This window comes from Oppia nitens, unplaced genomic scaffold (assembly GCF_028296485.1).
Source record: "Oppia nitens isolate AA-2021 unplaced genomic scaffold, nextdenovo-longstitch-racon4-pilon3 scaffold2_pilon_pilon_pilon, whole genome shotgun sequence".
In the NCBI taxonomy this organism is placed as follows: Eukaryota; Metazoa; Arthropoda; class Arachnida; order Sarcoptiformes; family Oppiidae; genus Oppia; species Oppia nitens.
In genome coordinates this window covers 2910487-2935129 of record NW_026533210.1, presented here as the reverse complement: position 1 = coordinate 2935129, position 24643 = coordinate 2910487, and the positions used below count along the sequence as shown (strand labels likewise).

General features: G+C 23.9%; 4 protein-coding genes across 4 annotated transcripts in view; 3 read left to right on the top strand and 1 right to left on the bottom strand.

Annotated features, from left to right (window-relative positions):
* LOC128955602 (whirlin-like) overlaps nucleotides 1-3623 on the top strand; it is a 42881-nt gene extending 39258 nt beyond the window's left edge. The window contains exons 8-9 of the mRNA XM_054301276.1: nucleotides 1376-1510; nucleotides 3390-3623. Coding sequence (XP_054157251.1) covers nucleotides 1376-1510; nucleotides 3390-3623 — 369 coding nt within the window. The remainder of the gene's footprint in view (nucleotides 1-1375; nucleotides 1511-3389) is intronic.
* Nucleotides 3624-5834: 2211 nt separating this feature from the next.
* LOC128955233 (uncharacterized) lies at nucleotides 5835-7495 on the top strand. Its single transcript, XM_054300882.1, has 4 exons — nucleotides 5835-6420; nucleotides 6503-6632; nucleotides 6764-6841; nucleotides 7265-7495. Exons 1-4 carry the CDS (start codon nucleotides 5848-5850, stop codon nucleotides 7417-7419), a joined length of 936 nt encoding a protein of 311 aa, XP_054156857.1. The 5' UTR covers nucleotides 5835-5847; the 3' UTR covers nucleotides 7420-7495.
* A 1982-nt stretch (nucleotides 7496-9477) lies between these two features.
* LOC128955601 (uncharacterized) lies at nucleotides 9478-10112 on the bottom strand. Its single transcript, XM_054301275.1, has 3 exons — nucleotides 10106-10112; nucleotides 9766-9996; nucleotides 9478-9701 (listed from the first exon to the last, which is right to left on the bottom strand). The coding sequence occupies exons 1-3, from the start codon at nucleotides 10110-10112 to the stop codon at nucleotides 9478-9480; spliced, it is 462 nt and encodes a 153-aa protein (XP_054157250.1).
* A 1210-nt stretch (nucleotides 10113-11322) lies between these two features.
* Nucleotides 11323-16281, top strand: LOC128955600 (VWFA and cache domain-containing protein 1-like). Its single transcript, XM_054301274.1, has 12 exons — nucleotides 11323-11342; nucleotides 11495-11872; nucleotides 11928-12333; nucleotides 12407-12814; nucleotides 12884-13146; nucleotides 13222-13354; nucleotides 13527-14048; nucleotides 14122-14264; nucleotides 14337-14951; nucleotides 15019-15165; nucleotides 15231-15463; nucleotides 15528-16281. Exons 2-12 carry the CDS (start codon nucleotides 11633-11635, stop codon nucleotides 16279-16281), a joined length of 3864 nt encoding a protein of 1287 aa, XP_054157249.1. The 5' UTR covers nucleotides 11323-11342; nucleotides 11495-11632.
* The last annotated feature ends 8362 nt before the right edge of the window (nucleotides 16282-24643 follow it).

Below are 24643 nucleotides of genomic sequence, written 5' to 3'. Positions count from 1 at the left end.
AATTAATTCTTAAAAATATGTTAAGCTAATATTTTACAAACAGTTAATGTTTTATTTTTATTTTTAGTTATTATTTATTTTATAATATTCATAAATTAATTAAAAAATTTTAAATATTATCTTAACTGTCGGACTCACGATTCAACGATTAGTTTAGTATTATTTAAACTAAACTTAATACCAATAATAATATCTGAATATTTATGATTGTATTGTTATAGAGTGTTATTAGTAAAATTCAATGCTATCAATAATACTGAATAAATATATGACTATTGAAATTGTAGCGATAATTAGTTAATTTAATGATTTCATTAAATAACGGTATTATACTAATAATAATAGTGATATTAACAGTTTGTTTGATTTTATTATTATTAATCTATACTAAAGTCTTCCGGTCACGATTTTTAATGGATATAACTTTTCAATTCATAATAAAACATTTAAACTGTTTTTTTATTAGTTTGCAAATCATCACAATTTTCAATAAAGGATAACACACATTAAAATATTAAATATTAAATAATAACTGTATTTGTGATAAATAATGACAAATTAAATTTTTTTTATAAAATAGTAGATAATTTTATTAATAGTATTTATTAATAATTTTCAAATAAATTTTTACAATAGATATTTTCTGGATTTATTTATAATATAATTTTATCTTACATATTTTTAAAATTTTAATAATAAATAATTACAAAAAAAACTTTTTTTTAGTTTAAGATATAAAATAATTCAATATCTAAAAGTTTTTTTGTAATTTTAATTTTGATAATTTAATATACAGACAAAATTTTTTATTATTATTTAATGTTGAAATTAGATATTTATTTCTTTATTATTGCAAATATAAGCATTTTATTTGTTATTATGTCTTTTAAAAGCGAATTTACTGTAAATTTAATTTACAATAAAACATATCTTTTTATAATAAGTACAATAAGTTGTTGATTACATTTTCAATAATAACTACAACACTTTACATATTTTCACTGGTAATTACACTTAAGTTTTAACACAAAATTATCTACACATAAAAAAATAATAAAAAATTTACTTAATATAAAATCCTTTATTTATAATGTTATTAGTACTGTATTTATGCATTATGTGTTAAAAATTAAATTTACCTAATTTTAATATCCGTTTACGATTATTTATGCATTAATGCACATTAATTTACAGGAATATATAAAGTATCATATAATTATCTATAAACTGTAGACATTATAAAATATGAAATATATACTGTATATAATATTAAATCTACCTTTAATATTATATACAGTATATATTTCATATTTTATTCTACCATGTTTATATAAATATTTTTTAATATATATATATATATATATATATAAAACAGAGTCATCGTGCCATACGTGAACAAAATGGTCAGTGGAGGGTATCCGTCAAAAAGTCAAAACCCATTTTGGGTATCGCTATTGAGGGCGGCGTTAATGTGCCGTCACAACAACAGCCCCGCATTATTAGCATACATGTAAGTGTTATATATTATTATTATTATTATTATATAACATTGAATACATTATATTAAATAAAAAATATATGTATAAATATTCATAAATAAATTCATTATAATTATTATCAAGTTTTCCAGTGATTATGTACAGTGTTTATTGTTTGTTAGATGATATATTAGACATTATAATAAACCAGAAAAATACTTATATATCATTATTGCAAACATGTAGTCATATCTAATTGAATAATTTTTGCTAATAATTAAGAAAATTGCTTATATATATGTATACTATATGATAATAATGTTGTTTTGTTAAACAATTAAAATCATCCTAATTATAGATTAGCCCAGTTTTTTCTATACAATAATATACCGTTTATTATTATTAGATGAATCAGGCCATCAACAAAAAAATATATATACAGTCATATTATCCATAATAAATCATTTTTTGTATCTTATCTAATCGTTTGATATAATTATTATATAATATACGGTACTTAATAAATATATGATTTTGTGGTTATTATCACATTTGAGAGGCGAGCAAACAATTTTATATTTGACTGGTTTATTATTGTTTAATAAATTTATTGCTACTATTTTATTAGCCGAGGATTTAGTGTCATATATAATATATTTAATATTTGATACAAAGATAGTGTATAAATGAACATTAAATTTATTATTATTATTATTATCATTATTATTAATATGTGCGATATTTAGAGTAAAGATAGCCCTAAATAAGGATAATGACGTTTAATAATTTATAAAGTTTAATATTCAATATATGACACATTTTATGATAAAATTATTACCACAATAATAGATTTTATTGTATGGACAGTAATCAATAAAATCTGATGTTATATTATATGTTGGGTTTATTAAAAGTAATACTGGATTAATAATATTATAGCTAATGAAACAAAAATGTTGCAAACTTTATAAAAATTTATTTGATATTCAAATAATTGAGTTAATATTTTACTTTAAAAAATTATCTTATAAATTTTAGTCTAATTTGAAATCAAATAAAATTATTAATTTAATTAAATATCTAAATATATAATTTTGTTTAACTTATATTATTCATCTCTAAGTTATGTTAATGTCATAAATATTTAGTTTAATATATATATTTAAAAAGTGAATTACTTGAAAAATTCAATAATAACTTTTTTTTAAATTTTTTGATTATAAGTATCACCTAATTTTACATTGAAATAAATTAGAGATATTTTTAATATAAATAATATAATGTAAATATTAATACTAAAATTGTTTTAAAATAGCAGAAATATATGTTTACATTATTTTTATTTTTATACTGTTTTTATATAAATGAAATCTTATTTTTAATATCATTTAAAATAAATCAAATAAATGTAATGATTGAGCTAAATTTTTGTATATACATAGAATTTTCACTTTAGTTTATTATATAAACCTCAGATAATAATAATAATAATAATATAAGTGAATTTATATAAACAAAAATTATAAACACATTGCAAAAAATTCCTCAAAAATATGTTTGCAATAATAAATCATGAAATGTGTGAATACTCTACTATTATTACTAACTGACTAACAAAAGCTGTTACATATGTTTTTAGAGAAAATTGAATGAAAAATAAATTAACATTTTTTTGTGTGTGTATTTTGTTAGGCAAAAATGTTTACAATAATATCGGATAATCTATTTTATTAAATTATATATTTATTTTCAAAATTTTTTTCTCTTATTTTTTGATGATTCAACAAAAAATTTTTATATATATAAATTCTTCTATTTATTTATGAGAGACACATGTTTGTCATATTTATATATAAATATATTTCAATAAACAAAAATTATTATTATATTTGTTTTATTTATATAACGCAGAGCTCCGGTTCGGCCATCGAGTGTGGAGATCTACACGTCGGTCATATACTGCTTGAAGTGGACGGCCGGTCGACGGCCAACATGACCCACGATCAGGTGGCACAGATGATAGCACACGCCTACTATAATACACAACATAAAGATTTTATTGAATTTTTGGTCCGCGAAAAATCCAAACACGAATTTGACTTAAGAAGATCGTCGTTCATGTTATTGAATAATAGTTTTGAATAATAAATTTTTAATTTATAAAAAAAACACAAACTAACTGACCAGTGATGTTAACAATAATTATCATATATATCTTGATGTCTCAACAAATTTATTATTAAGATTATTAAACAAAAATTTTAATCAATTTGTTATTTTGAATTTATATTTATTAATATATATATATATATTCTGTATATATAAACAGTACCTGTATATAATTTGTTTTATCTATATTATAAATATTTGTAATAACAAATTCATATCATTGATCACCAATATCTGTGAATAATATAATAAATAATGAAAACAATTTTGTAATTTATACTAATAATAATAATGAGAGCTATAAAACAAATATACATTACATTTGTATTTTTAAGTAAATATATAAATTATATATATTTATATCTATTTTTCAATATTATTATCATTTATCAATATTTAACTCCTAATCATACAAATGACAATCCTATTTAATTATAAAAATAATTTATTATCATATTATACAGTATATAAAATATATTTGTATAGTAATATTTCAATATTTAACAACGATTCATTATACAATAATATCTATAATATGTAATGTTTAATTTATGAATATTAATAATTGCTTTAAAGCTTTTGATGTACATTATCTTTAGTAATCTAAATTTCAGTTAAATAACAATAGATAACTTGATTATAATTATTATTTAAACTGGCAGGTACATTTTTTATAGAAATTTAATTTAATGATCAAAATGTTATCATTTAGTTATATTCAATGAAGTTGTACTGTATGTATATTCATTGAATATTCAATAAAAATAAAAATGTTATTATATTTATAATTAAATATAAATGTGATAAATTGTCATTAAATTGCATAACAATAATAGTTGTCTATATTTATAAGTCTATGTATTAAATATTGTATATAATAATCTGACTAAATGTGCCAATATTGTAATTTACTTAATAATAATAATATTTAAAAATTAACAATGTCAATTTTTAAAACAATGTATATATAATTTAACATATATTGAAATCTATAATTATGATTAAATTAAAAATGATATATTTAAACAATTTTTTAAATTTTAATGTGGTATAAATCTACTTGTTGTTAATATTTGTATAATTTAAAAATACTATTTGATTATTTATAAAAAAAAATGTTAATAAACAAAATAATTTTGTTAAATTCATAATATAATAGAGTAAACATTAAATTATTTTATAGATGTTTAAATAAAATTATAAGTATACTAAAAATACTATATAAATATATGTACAGATATTGTAGATTATATTAATTAACTTTATATTTGTATTATACGATCATAGGTGTAATATGTGAAGTGACATTTAATTTTTTTTAATTGTCAATAACTTTTATATTTGATAAAAAAATACTAATAACATAATAACAATAAAACTATATCATATCAAACCTGTCATAAGTATTTGACAATTTAATAATCCATTTCCTTTATAAATATTATATATATATAACAATAAAATGATAGCATAAAATGTATCTTTAGTTTTTTTTAAAATAATAATAATATAAATTTTTATTGTCATTGCCACGCAAAAAAATAAAAATATTTATTATATTTTATTATATAAACTATTTATTACAATTATATTATAAATTTTTTTATGATTGACAAAAAAATATGTTATGTTTATATAATAGTTGTCTAATAAATGAATTAATGAATGAATGAATATATTTCATTAAAATTAACTGAATTTATTAAGAAAAATATTTAGCGATAAATATGAGCCGATTTCCAATTACAACAGCAAAAAACACTGATAATAACTGAATAACAGTTGTATTCATCATATTTACAATAATTTTCAATATATTTAACTAATATTGTAGTCTATGTGACATTTCTCGGGCAACGTTATCTCATAGGCCTAACAAACCACTTAATTATTATTATATTTTATAGAGAAAACACAATATTATCACTAAATTTTTTTATCATCAAATTTAACACAACTTTTCTCTGGTCTTAAGCAATCAACAACACATCAGACAATTACTTGCAGTTTATATAATATTAAAACAAAATATATTAATTGTCTAAATGTGTGTTTCTGAATAAATAAGTTTATTATTCAATTGTTATTTATTTATTTAACACTTTTAATATAAATAGAATTTTTATATAAATCTTCATTTCATATATATTTATATATATATATATATATATATATATTGAAAAAGAAAAAATTGAAAAAAATGTTTAAAACTAAGAAAATCGACGAATTTGGCGGAAAAACAGGAAATGAAGAGCAAAGCGAAGACGTTGTGGTCACCGAAGAGAAAATTATTGGCGAAGACGGCATTGAGAGGACTATTATAAAGAAAACGACGACAAGACGTACAATTCAGAAGCAGAATGTGACTCAAGGGGCCAGAATGACAACCGTCAAGAAGACAATCACATCCAGTGATGGCAAGACATCGACTATTGTCGATAATTTTGATGACTTAAAACTGGATTCAGACCACAAGATAGCCATTGAAAACCGTAAGTCACGGTCCGGTTCTGCGTCGTCTTCTTCATCATCTGACGATGGATTCACTGAAAAGTTTAAGTCATTCTTTAAGGGAAAATCAAAAGACAAGCACAAGAAGAGTAGTGGCGACGACAACAGCAACAGTCAGCCAACAGTTGCCATCAAATCGTCGACCAGTGAACTGCATTCGGAGCCCACAGACGATGACAAAGAGTTTGCCGAAGACTGTCTCAAATGGCACAATCATTATCGGGAAAAACATGGCGTCAAACCATTGAAACTGTCGAAAAAAGTCAGTCCTAATAGTGTTTTAGTTATCTTATTGATAATGAATTGTTTTATTAAATAATATACTGTATTTTTTTTGGAAACAGCTCATGGATTATGCACAGGAGTGGGCCAACCATATCGCTGCCAACGACACAATGGAGCACAGACCTCATAATACTTATGGCGAAAATATATTCATGAAATGGTCGTCTAATCCTAACTTCAAAATTGCCGGTAAGTTATTATTGTATCTAAAAAAAACTAAATGATTGATAAATTAATTTATTATTTTTTAAATATAAGTGATATTCAATATATTTTTTCCATAAAAATCTATAATTATAACTATATATATATGATTATAGGCCGCGACCCAGTTGATAATTGGTATGCCGAGATCAAGGACCATACGTTTGGAAAAGAGCCTAGCTCATTGAAATCAGGTATGGCATATCGTTAACCATACCTTACCCATTATACACAAAGTTATTTATAGATGTTTTCATAAACTTTAGATATTTACACACAAACAATACATAAACCAATGCCTATTATGATAAGCAAAGTCGCATAAATGTCAATTAGTTTTTCATTTTTATTAATACATTATGTGATGTGTGACTCTTGATGTGTGATATATTAAATAATGTGTAAATACTGTATGAGTTTTTATCGCAACACATAAAAAATCAATGTTTAATTAATTAGATAAATGTTTGAATTAGATATTTAGTTTTATTTTCAGTCTCGCTTTAATAATTTTATTTGTGTGTTTAAATTACTAGTATATTAATTAAAACATTATATCAATAGATAACTTTTAAAAATAATTTATATATTATTTTTTAATATAATATATTTTTTAGGTCACTTTACACAAGTAGTTTGGAAAGAGAGCGAAGAGTTAGGTGTGGCTAAAGCCCGCACCCGAACGGGAAAGATCTTTGTTGTGGCCAACTATAACCCGGCGGGCAATATGTTGGGCGAGTTTGCGGCCAATGTTCCCGCACCAGTCAAATAGATTTCTACAATTTTTTTTAATTAGTTAATTATTAGTTAATTATTAATAATTCCAGTCATTTTTAGTAATAAATGAATTTTTAAAAATCAAATCAATGTTTACTAAATACATATCAAAAAATTTTTGTAATTATTTGATTTATTAGTATTATTATTATTCTGTTATTTATCAATGGATTAATGATATATTATTTGATATAATGTTATATTTTGATTGTTATTACTATTATTTTATTTAAAAATAAAAGTATTAAATTTTAATAATTTTTGTTAATATAATTTTATGTTAGTGTTGATAAGTTTTTATAATCTCAAAAAACAATAAATTATTTGTATTATTATTATTATAAAAAGTCCAATACAAAATGTTATATTTTTAGATATTTAAATATAAACATAATGTACAGTAAATGTTTGTATAGTTTATAAAATTTTCATTGACAGTATGATAACCCATACTATTGATTTTCATGTGATTATACTGTATATGATATACCACTGAAAATATGTACAATATATTGAATGTCATTGAATTGTCAAATCAATATTCAAAATAAAGTATTCACAAACTTTATGGGGAAGTGAATGTTGGTTTGAAATATAATATTCAGAATATTCTTAAGTTCATTATATTCTCAATAGGAAAACATATGAAATAATCAATATAATAGTTAGTATAATGCCATTGCCCTTAACCTCAAAGTTATTTCATAGTATTATTATTATTAATAATAATAATATTAATCTTATTCCGAGTTGTCTCAATACATCTATTATTTAAATTTGCATAAATTCGAAGTTATTTATATTTAGACGACTCATTTGCATTTGATTTTGTTAATTGAAAATATTAAGATTAAATAAAAAAATGTACAATAAGTTTGTTTTTATGAAATATTCACTAATATTTGTTCAGATTTTGACACTGTCGACATTGACATCGTTTACACTGTTTTTGAGTCATATTTTTGAGGAAACTCTGGATAAACATAATACTACTGAACCCATAATTATTGATGACTATTATGATGACAATACACTATGGAATTCAAGTAAGTACTAAAAAATGTATTAAATTAATTATAAATTATAATATTTATATTAAAGTAAAATGATTTATAATCTAATATATTGTATATTATAATATAGTAATAATAATAATAATAATACTAAAAAATTAATTATCTGAACTAAAAAAATATTATTTCAATTACTTAATTAATTAATCCTAGAAATTAATGGACTAATAGTATTGGCATTTCTACTAATACTCTACAGTATTATAACATTTGGCATTTATTCAGTAATTGAGGAGAAATTAAATCAAACACTGATATTCTTAATATTGCTTATCATATGGATTGTGATATTTCATGGAGTCGTCAATATATTTGACTTAAGTATTCCCCGGAAACTCCTAATCGTATCCGAAATTATGCTAACAGTGCTCTCAATTATATTCTTATTAATGTTGAAACGATTGGATAATTTAGAAACCGTTAGAGTAAATGAATTGAACAAAAGTGTTAGCACTATCTCAGATAACATACCCTATAATCCAAACTTTATTATTTAAGATATTTTTTTAAATATGATATCATTCAATTTTTAAATTAACCATCATAATTTACTAAATTTACTGCAATAATATAAATTTTAAATAACTAAATAGTTGTAAAAAATTATGTCAATGAAATTATACTAATTATATTTTCAAACTATATTAATCTAAATTTAGAAAATTTGCAATAAAACATGTGCTATAACTTGTAATTTTTTTATTACTATTAGTATTTGTACTAGATCTATTATTCTAAATTAGTCCTTAAAATCTGTACATATTTTATAGTTTAATTTAATTTTATTAATTTTTGTTATTAACGTGTAAATTAAAAATATTTTAAAAATTATATATACATAATACTGTATGAATACATTAAAATTACTTTAAAATCAATTTTCATGCATTTTACATACAATAATCATTAAAATAAATAATTTATAATTATTACAATTAATAATTTAATAAATAAATACAATTAAATACTTAAATACAATATTAATTAGTTTTTCCGGGCCAGTAGTCAACTGTTGCTTCACCAGAACAGGTAGAATAGCACTTGCCTTGTATGACATAATTGGCCGAAACTGAATGCAATTGTGAGACACCATTTGCTGAATCACAGGAACCGTTGGACATAACCATTAGATTCTGGAGAAAAATAGGCGAATCGTCGCACTCACCACCTATTATAGCGCCCATACGTATGAAGTGTTCAGCACCTGTATGTCATCAATAAATGTCCACAAAAAAAACATTTAACTTTGACTGACAAATAGTCCTTACCGTTGCTGTCAAGCAGTGCTGAAAATCCATATGAATTGAGTGGTATATATCGTCCTCTTTTTAATCCATAGACCATTTCATCCCGTTTTCTGACCTTAAATGAGTTGCACTGATGGTACTCCTGTTGGCCCTCAATTGATCGCACAATAGCATCAAAAAATGAATTTTTGTCGCATTCATAGAGACCTTTACCCAAAACACTTTGACTATTGGCGGCACCGGTAGGTTCACCTTTTTTTGGTATATATTAAAAAATATTTTTTTAATTTTAAATTTAACAATAAAATTGATATTAAATAGTAATTATATAAATCAATATATTTAGATAACAAACACATACTCGGCATTTCTCTATAGCGATTCGGTTGACATAAAATCAATTCAAATGCAAATATAGCTAATAATATAATATTTTCAAACATTTTAATATAAATTTATTATAAAATTGTATTAAATAAATATTAATAAAATACATTATTATTATTATTATTATGCTAATAAAAATGTGTTAAATTATATAAATATTTTTTTTAAGCATGTGCAAACATATAATTTATATTATTTTTTATTTTATTTTTTGTATATTATAAAACAATAATTGTAAAAAATTATTTTTAATTAAATATTTATATTATAATTTTTGTTTTATTTGTTATATAAACTAATAAATTATTTATTAGTTAATTTATAATTTATTAGTTAATTTTTATCTAATAGTATTATTACATTAAAATGACAATTAAAAAAAAATAAATAAATATATATATATATATATATAATAATTTTTATATAGAAATAAACCGTATATTTATATACTATAATAATTTATAGATAATTAATTATGTGATTAATAGGTTAGTTATAATAAATAGTAATAAAAATAATGCTATAAATGTATTTTAATTAATAATAGTGCCGCACATATAGGTAAAGCTCAGGGATGTGTCAAATCTCAATAAACAATATAATAATCATATCATATATGATATTCAAGTATTTTTGATTAGTATTTCAATATATAATTGTAGACAAACAACAAAATAGAGATAAAAATAATACTAATTTTCTACAAAATAAATGATTTTAAAAAAAATTGTTTTTTTTTTAAATAAAATTAAATGAAAATTAATTAATTAATTAGTTATTATATAATAACTAATTAATTATAACAACAAAACTATATATAATAATAATTTTTTTTTAAATTGAATTAAATTTCAATACAATTATTGTGTTTTTGTTTTGTGAGTCAATTGTAAATCAATTTATTATTTTCTATTCAATAATCTAATGAATAAAACAAAAGAAGAGTCGAGAAGAAGATAACGACAGACAAAATGACAATCAGTTTTGAAAAAAATCAAAGGATTTCATCAAATGATTCAATAATTACTTCTAAAAGTTCTAATAATACTAATACTCATAACATTCAACTCATTTATAATATTATATTTTTAAAAAAATATTTGTTGACGTAATTTATGTATACATAATGTTTTACTTTACTGTAGAGACAATAGGGACAGCCATTACACACTATATTACAGTACAATAAACTTTTATTACATTAGAAATAAGTATTGATATAATAATACACTTTATATGTTATTAATAGTCAATTGAATTGAATTGTAATAAACATTAAAATTATTATTAAACTTATTATAGACAGTGTTGTTGTTGTTGTTATTATTAATTTTAATTATATATTGTTTTTACCATTCAATAGGCTATTCAACAAAAACAATGCCAACAATTAGTCAATCAATTAATTACAACATTTGATGACAAAATAAAGATTAACAACAATATGTGACCAAAGATTTAATGATAGGATAACGACAACAACAACGGCTCACTACTCAAGATGTTTATTGTTTGTTGGTTTACGATAGTTGTCTCACTCGTTGGTGTTCATCACTCGGAGACCATCGGCGGTGATGTCGAGCGACGTCTATCATCGGTTTCGGACCAAATGAAACATTGGCTCCAATTGGCGGTCAATCATGAGTTGGGTGTCGCACACCTCCAACACATCTACCGTACCGTTAATTCAGTCACACATGACATACAGTTTAATGATATTGTGTCCGATATCACCCAAAAGGTTTGAAATTATAAATGATTTATTAGATGATACTAATGTCTGTCCACCGATTTAGATGACTAAGAAATTAGAGGACTTGTCAGCCGTTTTAGAGGAGACTTCCGAAAGAGTGAAAGAGTTGTTTCAGATTTACTTAAAGGGCGACGAAATAAAGACATTGAGGCCATGTTGTGACCAACGATTACACGCAGTCATGCATTTTGACGGCCACTTTAATACACAGATAACAAAAGCTACGGCCTGTGATTCGGTACCGAACGGTGTGACCGATGGTTCATTTTCGCCGGGAATTAATTTGACGGAACAGTATCGGGCAAATCTGGACATTTGGCCAAATATTAAGTGGCAATACTTCATATCTATTTGGGGTCTACACACGGAATTCCCGGCATATTTACCGTTACCTAATAGTTGTCACACTAATGATGTGTTTAATGATATAAATGATTTCAATAGTTTTGGTAATTAGTTTTTTATTTTATTATCTGTAGGTTTATTTTAATCAACTATTAATAAATAATTTTTATTTTAAAGCAAATAAATTAGTGTATAATGATGTCTACAATGAAGACACGCTTCAAAGACATCGCGATATTTATATGGCAACAGTTTTGCCACAATCCAAGAATATATTGCTGGTTATCGACAGAGGATCTGCTCTGACAGCACACCAATTGGCAATTGCTAAGGCTATCGCCAAATATATACTTAATTCGTTGTCATTAAATGATAAAATAGGACTTATTTCGGTGTCCAGTGATATTCATTATCCTATAAGCGACTCATGTTTGACCAAAAGGCTGGCAAATGCTAACTACGAAACCAAATATCAATTTCAACGATTCATTGATGGACTTCAGCGAACTAATGAAAACACTAATCATGTATTGGGTTTGAAAAATGCATTTGAAATGCTTGCCAACACTTTTGAAGACATCAAAGGTATTTGATAAAGATTTTAGTCAATGTATTAAAATATTAATATTTATTATTTTTATTTCTAATTATTAGATAATGAGAGTCCATCCGAAGCTCTTATTGTTTACATAAGTCGTGGTCTATTGACTGCACTTACAGACGCACGTCTTGTTATGGAAGTGATCGCCAATGAGATAAACAAAGCCTACGATAATAACTATTCATTTGTCATCAATTCCTATGCATTAATCGATGACACGAAGCCTGTTATGTATGAAATGGATTTTCTTCGAGAGATCGCTGAAATGAATTTTCAAAAATTTAATGTTTTATCTCCCGATCCCTTCAAAATTAGGGTAATTTAATAATTAAATTATACCAATAGTATTGATATTAATTAATTTTTTGCATTATTTCCTACTTAAAAAAAGCCGGGAATGATGGTAGCCGTCAACTCTACCGATAACTTGAGTTTTACATTGAGTGGCATTTATTCAGTGCTTACCCGACCCACACATTCATCTGTTTATATATCGCTTCCCTATTGGGATGCTATTAGTAAAGGTTTGTTTTATATTTTTATTTTTTTTAAAACTTATTATTACATTTATGATGATATAATGAACCGTAATATGATTGGTCATGAAATCAATTGATTTTCTGATTAAAATAGATATTTAATTAAGAATTTAAGAATTTATTGATAAACATTTAAAAAATAATTTCTACACAATAGATGTTCACATATCGGTTAGCAAATCAGTCATTCATAGGGGACAACTCATAGGAGTGGTTGGTCTCGACATATCTTTAGCAGATTTAGCCGAAGATATCATACAATATGTGTCATCTGACGACTCGTATGCCTTTCTGATTGAGAAAACACATGGCATTGCTATACATCACCCACTATTTAGTCCACCCAATCGGCAAACACACGATCAGATAATTCATACAAGTATTGAACATTTTGAACAAATTCCTGGATTTGATGTCATAAAAAAGTCAATGTTAGCTAACAATGAGGGCATTGAAACAATTAAAGTCAACTTCAATAACAAAACTCATATAACATATCAGTGGAGACGTGTATTATCGTCGCCTTATATAGTAGTGATCGCGTCGTTCAAAACACACGATAGAAAACACAGTATAACTGCTCCGTTGGCCAAAGATATTCATTTTACTTATCATCGATTAGATCTCAATGCAAATCCATCCATACTATGCCGTCATTTCAAACAATTAGCAACTATTGGTATGGTTTTTGTTTTTAAGCACATTTTAGTTTAACATAATTTTTTTTAAAATTTTATTTTAATTATCAATAGAAACTGCGACTCTATTTATACCTTCAAAAGCATTTTTATCTCCATTTGCTAACGATATGCAAGAAGAAACCACTCATGTTGTTCAAAGATATATGGCTTATCTCAATGATAATACTAAACTAATAGCTAATCCTGGATTTAAAGTAATTGTTTTTTATAATTAATTTTATAAAGTATTTTCATTTAATGATTTGATTTTTCGTTTGTTTTTAAAGAGCACTATTAGAGGTGAAGTTCATGTCATCACTGGTGTCATACCTTTATGGAAAACACTACTAGAATCGAGTGAAATGTCAAAGTTTATTGTGAGAAAGTACATAACGACACCAAATGGTGTATTCTTGTTATATCCCGGAGCTCTCATTGATAAATCATTTGATCCAACACGAAGAGAGTGGTACACTAAAGCGGTTCTTAATCCGGGAAAAGTAGTATTTACGGCCCCATATCTCGATGTTGGTGGTGCCGGATATATAGTTACTATAAGTCATGTGATAGAGGGCTACAAATCTGATACTAATACTAACACAAGGAATACTGTGGCCGTAATCGCAATGGACTTTACTTTAGGCTATTTTCATAGTTTTCTTCAAACAAATTTGGGCTCATTTTGTCGCTCACAACAAGTTAGATGTTTTATAATGGATGACAAGGGCTATCTAATAGCTCATCCATCACTTGTTGAGCCCATCCAATTGGCACCTATTGAACAACAACACATTACTCATAAGGAACCCTTAGTGGCCAATGATTTACTTCATAATAAGTTATTCGTTAAGAAGACTGTTTGCAATAGTTTTGCTGACAGAACTATTCAACGATTTTATAATGTATTAATTGATTTCTAGTTTAAAGTTTAGTTTAAATTAACTATTTTTTCTGTTAAATCTAATTTAGTTTAATACGAGCTTAACGGGTGTCCTAACAAACTCAATACATGATTGCGGCAAATATTTGATAGCATCGGTCAGCGATTCCAATATATTCATTGGTATAGTGAACCACACGTGTGATTCAATGGCAGCATTCTGTCCCTGTTCTATGGTTTGAATATTAATTTTCCATAAAATAATAGGTTTTACTTATAATATTTTTATCTCTTCATATAGACTGATCGATTATGTCTCAATTGTCACCGTATGGAACAAACTGATTGTGAGTGTCCGTGCGAATGTCCATTAGAATTGAATTTATGTACCGGACAATTGTTTGACGAAGAGGACCGAAATCCCAGTTGTCCACCAATTACCGATTCTGTAAGACCAGTGCCAGTGATGAAGCATACGTTGGAATCGATTAAGAAATGTTTTGATATCAGTTGCTATGAAAAGAAATCAGAAAAGTAAGATTTTAAGTCAAAATTATTGTTTTAATTATAATTAATATATAATTTTTTGTTCTTTTAGTGAATGTCAGGGTCTTATGGGTTGCGAATGGTGTCAATTGGATCGTAACGGAGAGACACCGTTAAAGAATCCCTATTGTAATAATCAGAATCGTTGTTTTGGTGGCATTCTTGGTGCCAAAACTCCATATCCGGATGAGATTTCTGATATGATGTTAGCACACGACGATTACATGCCTATGGGTAGTGCACCCGTCGGTCCTGTTGCTGGTGGTATCATGATTTGCTTTGTGGTGTTAGCTCTATCCGTATATTGTTATCGCTATCACTCCACACGTCACGGCCCACATTATATAACATCTATCACCGATAATGGTGTCAATCCTTTACATTTAGATAATGATTTTGACGATAACGATCCTCAAGATGACATCGCACCTGCCATTGTGCCAAACAATGTTGTAGTTTTGGCCAGTTTTGAAAACGCCGCTCAAGTGTCACCGTATCGCATAAACGCTGGCTATCGTAGACCAGGCGGCGACTCGGATCACGGCTATTCAACAATGACACCCCATGAAGACTCTGAGTTGGCCGGACCCACATATAACGAACCGTTACTCGTTGGCAGAGATAGGACTCGACTCTTAAATACGAGTTCACAGTCAGACGCAACTAACTCATCGTCGAGAACTTCATCGCCATCACTGGTCTGTCAATCAATTGTCAAACCACCGAAACCTATGCCATCAACTATTCTTGAAGTGCCTAATAATGTGTTGGCTCAGGTACAGGTGCACACTGTTGACACCCATTGATAAAATTTATATAAGTTTTTAATTATATCATCTTTAAAAAATCATCTGTAATTTTTTATACATTATTTACACTCAATTTTTTACTATTTTAATATCTTTGATATTAATTTTTAAATATTTTATGTAAATATTAATTTATTTAAATATCTTGTATTTAAATAGCATTTTCACAAATATTTTTTTTTAATTATATAATTTATTGTTTTCAAAATCATTTTTATAATTTATTATATTTATCATCGATTTAATGCCAAATTACTACTATTTGCCAATTATTGTATAAATTTGATTTTTAAATCAAAACACGTAAATTAATTATAATTTTCGTAGAAAAATTAGTCTTAAAATGATTAAAATCAAACAAATGATGCAATTATTTGAATGCAAACTTAATTTAAATGCCAAATATGTTTATTTAATCAATTTTGTATATTTACTTAATTTAATGTTATAAATGATTAAAAAAATAAAATATTTGATTAAAGTGAAGTTTGTTATTATTATTAGTATATTTTAGATAATTTAATAAATAAAATAGAATTGATTTCTAGACACAAAAAAAAATATTATTACAATATTATTATGTATACACTGTTTTGTTATTATCATATAAATTGTTAACTCAATTATCTTATTTAAAAATTTAAAAAAAAAATATTTATATACTATATATTTATTGATGATTTTAAGTTGGATAATATTTGATAAATTGTTGTATTTATCTGTCAATTATAGTGATAAAAAGACAAGACACTAATTTAATAACATTTTACTTTAATTTTAAAATACATTAATTACAACTATTTATTTTAGCAATATAATTATTGTTGTTTTTATTTGTATATAGATAATCAAGATAAAATTTTTAACAAATTATCAATTTATTATTTATTGATCATAAAATGTCACAAAATGTTATCAGATTTATTCATAATTTTAATCACATAAAAACAATATACAGTAATAGCATTAATTAGAAATTCAATATTACTAAATAGATTAATCATATAATAACTATTTATTTTAAAAAAACTAATTTAATATATTTTTTAGTAGAAAAAATGTTATTAATAAAATCAATTTAAAAATATTAGTTTTAGATATTTACAGTTCTAAGTTAATAATAAAACTATTTAATTATTTTTATTTGTTTATAATAGAAAATAAGTGTTAAATTAAAAAAAAAAAGTTTTACTTTTAAATATATTGTGTATTTATTACTGAATATAAATACTTGTTTTTAAATAGCAAACATTAAGTTTTAGATTTTATCCAATCAATCATAATTTTCATAACAAAATTAAGACATTTTTGACAAAATTTTCAGTAATCAAAATGATTGGATAATGATTTTTTTGTATGTATATAATATATACAGTATACTACACTTTTATAGATTAAAAACATTACATTAAAAAAAAAGTATATAGCATTTGCGGCAATAAAATAATAAGTCTATCAATTAAGTCAATCATTGGTTTGTATAAACAAAAAAAACTAAAAATTCGATAAAATATACTTTTAAAATATATTTTTTTTGTGAAAAACCGCAACAAAAACTTATATATAATAAAAAAAAGTTTTCGGGTATATCTGTCTATCCCTATAAGTCAATCTCTCGTTTTGTTTTTTGTTATATGTTTGGGACCACAGATTTAATGATAAGTTTTTTGTCATATAATATAAATATGTGTATATAAAGTGTATATATATACAGTGTTTTGTGTCCTAAATCTGATTTGAGTTTTTCGCATTGCATTCAATATAACTGTGCTCTGAGAGGACGGTTGAGTCAAAGGCAAGTTATGTCAATTTATTTTATCAATAGATACATGTTTTAAAAAGTTTTTTTAAAAAAAATATTGCCAATGATTACTATCTTTATTTGTGGTAACAATATTTGAATAAATAATATTTATACTAAACATATATTTATATACATTTAGATTATTTTAAATAAGTAAACGACAAGCTATTTAAGCATTTTGTAACTTATAGTGTTGACCATTCATGTCATGCACACCAGGATTATTGATTATCGCCTATAATTTAAATACAAATTATGACCATAAACTTGATGTATTGAGATATAGTTTGTGATACCATTTATGAGACAAATGTGTGTATGTCTTAAATCACATTACAAATGCAACACTTCCACAATATTATATATTTTATGAGTTTAAGTCCAAAGAGAGAGAGAGAGAGAGAGAGAGAGAGAGAGAGAGAGAGAGAGAGAGAGAGAGAGAGAGAGAGAGAGAGAGAGAGACTATACGATAGAGAACCAGAATTTTTATGAGTATTTTTTTAAATGTTATCAAAAATCATTTGAATTTTTATTTTTATTTTCAATGGTAATAAACAGAAAACTTTTTTTTTCTGAATTTGTTTTTTACTTCTTGTTGTGGACTGAATTGTCGGCGATTGATATCTATTAGCAGGAAATTCATGACATGAGAAAAGTACAATCTTTTTGCAAATGCATTACCTTTTTGCTAACCATTGCTTACAGTATGTCTGTCTGTATACCTCTCACACCTGTCCTCTCATAGGATTTTATATAATTTAAAACTTATAGTATATACAGGTATGTATTATATATACTGTATACAAAAATATATAAATATAATTTTCTCCAATAATTATTACTATCTGAAGTTAATTATTGTCAGTGTCTAATGAATTACAAATTTTGTGTTCAACAAAATTGATTATCCAAAGAGATAATATGTGTTATAATATTAATAATAAAAAGATTTGTTAATTATAGTTTCAATATATCAGACAACAGTCACCAAATGTTTTTTCCCAATTTATTGTATTTAAATTGGTTTTTTTTTAAATACAAAACATTATATAAATTAGTTAATGAAAAAATATAAGTGATATAAGAAAATTGTAATATTACTATAGTTTAATTTTTTATTATAATAGAGTTAAACAGTTAAATCAAGTTTAAATTTACTGATAACAACAAATTTCTAAATAACTATATATTATTTGGCGACAAACATATTATAAATACAATATAAAACATTTAGTTAGATTTTTTTCGGTATAAAAAAGGTATTCTTAACAAATGTCACAACATATCTAATAAAAAAATATTGAAAACTATTTTCATAGTTATCGCAAAATATATCTAATATTTGTTTGCATAAGAGACTTACTTAAACAAACTTTTATTATTATTATTATCTCAACTATATTGTGATACAAATCGCGTCGGCAATTGTCGTCATTCAAAATAAATACTGAAAATGTTATATTTGTCGATAATTTTATAAGTAATTTGACTTTTCAATAAAAAAAACTATACAATAATAAATGTCATAACATTGTGTCCCCAAATATGTCTTTTATATTTTTTTGCGAAATTAAAAGTTGATAATTTTTTTTAGTAATATATTCATTGATATGCAAACTATTTCAATGATAATATATATATATAGTATTAAAATCTAGTTTTTATAAATTCAATTTTAACTACTAATATTTTAATTTTATTTCTAATAGTATAAATTTCTTTTGAATATTTTTAGTTTTTATTTTTTTTTATTGAAAATTTCGATATTATTTAGTGATTATTTGCTTAAATACTTTTGCATATATAATGAGCCGATAAAATATTTCATTAAAATTCAATGACTATCTCTCGCTCTTTCAAACAAAATTTATATTTATGTTTTTCATGTGATAATTAAATTACCATAAAGTAATTCAAATAAAAATTTAAATGTTACATCATTTCTAGTAGATATCCACTACTGTATTAATATATTAAATAAAAATAATAAAATTAAGTATTTAAATGAAAAGTACTAAATGTATTAAAATTAATAGTTTTATGTTTATCTAAATATCGTTTACTGTATTTAATAAAATTATTCAATAATCAAATAATATATTACTGAACCATTTGGTAGCAAAATTTAAAAGCATATAATTTAAAATCATACAATATTTACTATACTTTACATTTAGTTTAACTCTCTCTCTCTCTCTCTCTCTCTCTCTATCTCTCTCTCTCTCTCTCTCTCTCATTCACTCTGTTTTTTATATCATATATCAATAAAAATAAGATATTTTATGTTTTAGTTCAATGCAAATCAATATATAAAATAACATTTGGATAGAAAAACATATCTTAAATCTTATTTTCCTGACTTTGTTTTTTTTTATTATTTTAGGGAAAAAACTATTTTAAATAAAACTTTTTTATATGAAATAATAACAAAAATATAAGTATATATACAGTATATATATAAACTATAGCAATGAGCCAGAGAAAGAAATTATTACATTTAATACTATACACGCTTTAATCAATAAAGTGTAACGAAATTTCCTAAATAATAAGCAAGGATATTTTATTTTTATGTATGTATTTATTTAATATATAAATTTATATTATAACTTAAATATAATTTATATATTTATATATATATATACTGTTTATACAGGACATACATAAAAAATAATATTTGGCTTCAATCCAGAAAAAATGTTGGTTTTTAATCAATGCTTATATTTGTTACAATCATTGCTGATAATAATGAGTTTTTACCTGTAATTTTCTATACTATAATAATAATAATAATGTTTTTTTAATATAAAATGTATAAAATGTTTATATTATTATTATTGTTAAAGTTGCGGTACACTTATCATTTGAGATTCACCTCATAATAAGTTTTTTTAGTGATAACAACAACATTAGCAAAGCATTGTCTGTGCAAAACAAAAAACATTTTTTGCTTTATATAAATGCAATTTTATTTACTGTATAAGTAGTAGTTTTAATGATATCAGTGATTGTGTGTATATATATTAATTTTCATTGTATTTTACAATACATTTTGTTAATTTGCGAAAAAAATATATATATCTACTGTATATTTCTAATTACATAGTGTTAGATTTGAAATAGTTATTTTCATTTATGATAATTAATAAAAATATTGTTATGAGAAAATTATTGTTTTACATATACACTTAACATATACAGTATATAATTTATAAATTATTTTAAAAATATTATATAAGTTAAATATCTATGTGTGTTTGTTTGGGATTGTGATTAAAATAATAATAATAATAAAAACAACAACAAAAATCATTATATATAAGCAACGATTCATTTGAATGATAGTTAATTTGGCGCATAAATACATTACACTGTTTTTTTTGAAAGACAAAATTAAAAACCAAAACATAAGCCACAAAATGAGTATTTGGTTTGCTATTTGAGACCACAACCAACTATCCCACATCACATCCAACCATCCCATTAAGCATCACATTGTATGTTTGGGGTGTTGTGTGTTGTGTCTGTCTATTTGGTAAATAATACTAATAATAATCATCATTTGGTTAAAGGGAGAGAAAGAGAGACAAAAAAGTTTATATTTTAAGCAAACAGAAAGTAAGTGTCTGTTCTGTATATAATATTGTCAATGAATGCTGTAATATATGAGAAAAACGTCTCATATGTTTGTAATTAAAGCGTTAAATCACTTAATTTTTGGACTCTTCAGGCCGTAAAAAATGTGGCAAATCTTGAGCTCAGAGAGAGAGAGAGAGAGAGAGAGAGAGAGAGAGAGAGAGAAAGAGAGAGAGAGAGAGAGAGAGAGTTCTATTTAGTCGTCGTTAGCCATACACTCCGTTTTGTTGTATTTTTTCTTAAGGAATAGTATCTTATTTGTGTGATATATATATACAGTACAGTATAGCTTTAATATCACAATTCATTAAGAAAATATAAATATAAAGACATTGCATTTATAGCCTAAAAAGTTGAATAGTTTAAGCATTGTGTTGCAAAACATATATACATTCAATATACTGTACAATAATTTTGTTTATATGTAATTTTAAACATTTTGTTGTCATAACATTAATAATTTAAAAATTTCTGTCATATATATATATATACATATACATATGTATATATATAAAGTAAATTTATATTTTAAACAAATTTAAGCATATATGTTGTATATTTACAGTAATAATATTTGCAAATTGTAATTTTTGTTTCATCTAAAAAATATACTGTATTATAGGTATTATTTTTGTAGTTTATATATTTGTTAAGATAACATTTTTGTCACGCGATTTGTATATTGTTATATACTTTAACATTCAAGTATAGATATACAGTGTATTATAAATATACAGTATGTTGTTATTTTAGATATATATTTATATATAAAAAAATGTTGAATTTAGATAAAATAAATTTCAAATATGTCTTTTATTTTGTAAAACAGCACAAATTATTGTTATCTAAATAGTAGTCTCGTTTGATAACAAACCCCTTTAAACTAACCTTTTTATAGCCAATGTTAAAGATAAATGTTTGAGAGAAAGAGAGAGAGAGAGAGAGAGAGAGAGAGAGAGAGAGAGAGAGAGAGAGATTTGTATATAAAAAGTTTTATCATTGACTTCAATAAAATGTTTTTAATGTTTATTTCAAAATATATTAATATTTCGAAATACTATTATTGATAGACAAATAAATCTTGAAAATTATTTGTAAATATTCTCTATATATTATTAAATTTGATAAATACAGTAAAAATATTAAAACTTTAGATTTTGATTTGGCTAATTTAAACTATTAAATATTTATTTATACTATTTATATTATAAATTATATATATATACTAAACTTTTAAAAATAATAATTGTAATATTTTTACCCTGTATCTATACAACAATTTTTTTATCATATTATAATAAGTTCATGTTTTTCAATATAAAACACATTTATCAATACTACAGAAAATATGTTTACATAAACAAAAGTAAAAGTGTATATAAACTTAAATAGCAATAGAAATAAAGCTATCAATATTATATTGTAAATATACTGTACACCATATAAAAATTATATATATATATATATATATTCATATTATACTGTATTATAAATTTTATTTTACTATGAGATAAAAAAATAACTTTCATAAAACTTGTATTCAATATACATGTATATATATATATCGCAGTCACAAAAAAAATTGTGGGGAAATAATAAACAAAATTAGAAAATAAACGTTTGTTTTGTGGCAAATATGAGAGCTGTCATTGAAATTATGATTAATGTTTAGACTAAACAACAGGAAAGTCTCTCGCATTTAATATGATATATATTAATGAATTTTTTCTCTAACTTTCCCTAATTGAATGTACATATTATTAAAAGATCTTTTTAAAACACTTCAACTTTTTTTTTATATATATTATTAATAATTAATTATTCATTTAAGCATTTGCTTAGGACTTCTGTTTTTCTTAATATACAGAAATCACTTTTCTTGTTGTTGTTGTGGTTGTTGTTGTCGTGTTTGTCATATCAATGTATTGGTGTATATATAATATATCAGTACTGATGAGGAGTGCGCGCAACCCGTACTCAAAAATAAAACAAAACCAATAGATATATACTGTATATATATTTAAAAAAATTATATTTATTTCAAAAGATATGAGTGAAAGAAAAGTCGTGGTGAGAGAGGGAGACAACTATACAACTCCTCTGATGCCATAACTTTTATGTCATTTAAGTGTATCGATAATAGCCTTAAGTGATGTCACCCCGAAACAGCTTTACGGGCAATGAATAAAATAAGTTAAAACCAACTTTTGCTACTTAAGACTTGAGAGACACAACACTTGAAGTTAAAAAAGAGGTTTTGAATATCTAATGATAGCTTAAGAGGGAGAGAGAGAGAGAGAGAGAGAGAGAGAGAGAGAGAGAGAGAGAGAGAGAGGTGTATGTGTTGTTTTGTAAGTGATACCAGTGCTATATATCTATCTATTTATACTGCTATATACATACATACGTATGTGAGTGGTATTTCAGTGCTATCGGTGCCAATTGACTTGAAAAACGCCAGTTACTCACTCATTCACACATGTGTTATCTAATTGCCTGTCCTATAGATTATTATTATTATTATTATTGTTTGATATTTTAGCGCAAACGTGAATCACAACACATATTGAATAGTATAGTCAAATACATAACATTACAGTACAATACAAAAACAAATATGTGTCTTAATTTTTGAGTCTCCCAAAAGTATTATATTTATTTATGTGTAGAAATTTTTTATGTATATATTTATTTTTTTTGTACTCAAAAAAAAATATTTTGCTGTTTAATGTAATATTAGCGATATATTTGCGAAAAGTTATGTTTCACACCGATTAATATATTGTAAATGTATAGTACAGTTGTTATTATGTATGTATATTTTAAAATCAAATAATTATCTGTGAAAACAAATTGAGATATTTTTTTCGCGAAAATAAGAAAAAAATTGTTTTTCTACTCAAAACTATTTCATAATAG

Bases quoted from the DNA above. Each gene is read 5' to 3' on its own strand.
- LOC128955233 (XM_054300882.1), top strand. From the start codon at position 5,848: ATGTTTAAAACTAAGAAAATCGACGAATTTGGCGGAAAAACAGGAAAT. The intron at 6,421-6,502 runs GTCAGTCCTAAT...TTTTGGAAACAG, and splicing joins CATTGAAACTGTCGAAAAAA to CTCATGGATTATGCACAGGA. The intron at 6,633-6,763 runs GTAAGTTATTAT...ATATGATTATAG, and splicing joins TCCTAACTTCAAAATTGCCG to GCCGCGACCCAGTTGATAAT.
- LOC128955601 (XM_054301275.1), bottom strand. The intron at 9,702-9,765 runs GTAAGGACTATT...GATGACATACAG, and splicing joins AGCACTGCTTGACAGCAACG to GTGCTGAACACTTCATACGT.
- LOC128955600 (XM_054301274.1), top strand. From the start codon at position 11,633: ATGTTTATTGTTTGTTGGTTTACGATAGTTGTCTCACTCGTTGGTGTT. The intron at 13,147-13,221 runs GTAATTTAATAA...ACTTAAAAAAAG, and splicing joins CCGATCCCTTCAAAATTAGG to CCGGGAATGATGGTAGCCGT. The intron at 13,355-13,526 runs GTTTGTTTTATA...TCTACACAATAG, and splicing joins TTGGGATGCTATTAGTAAAG to ATGTTCACATATCGGTTAGC.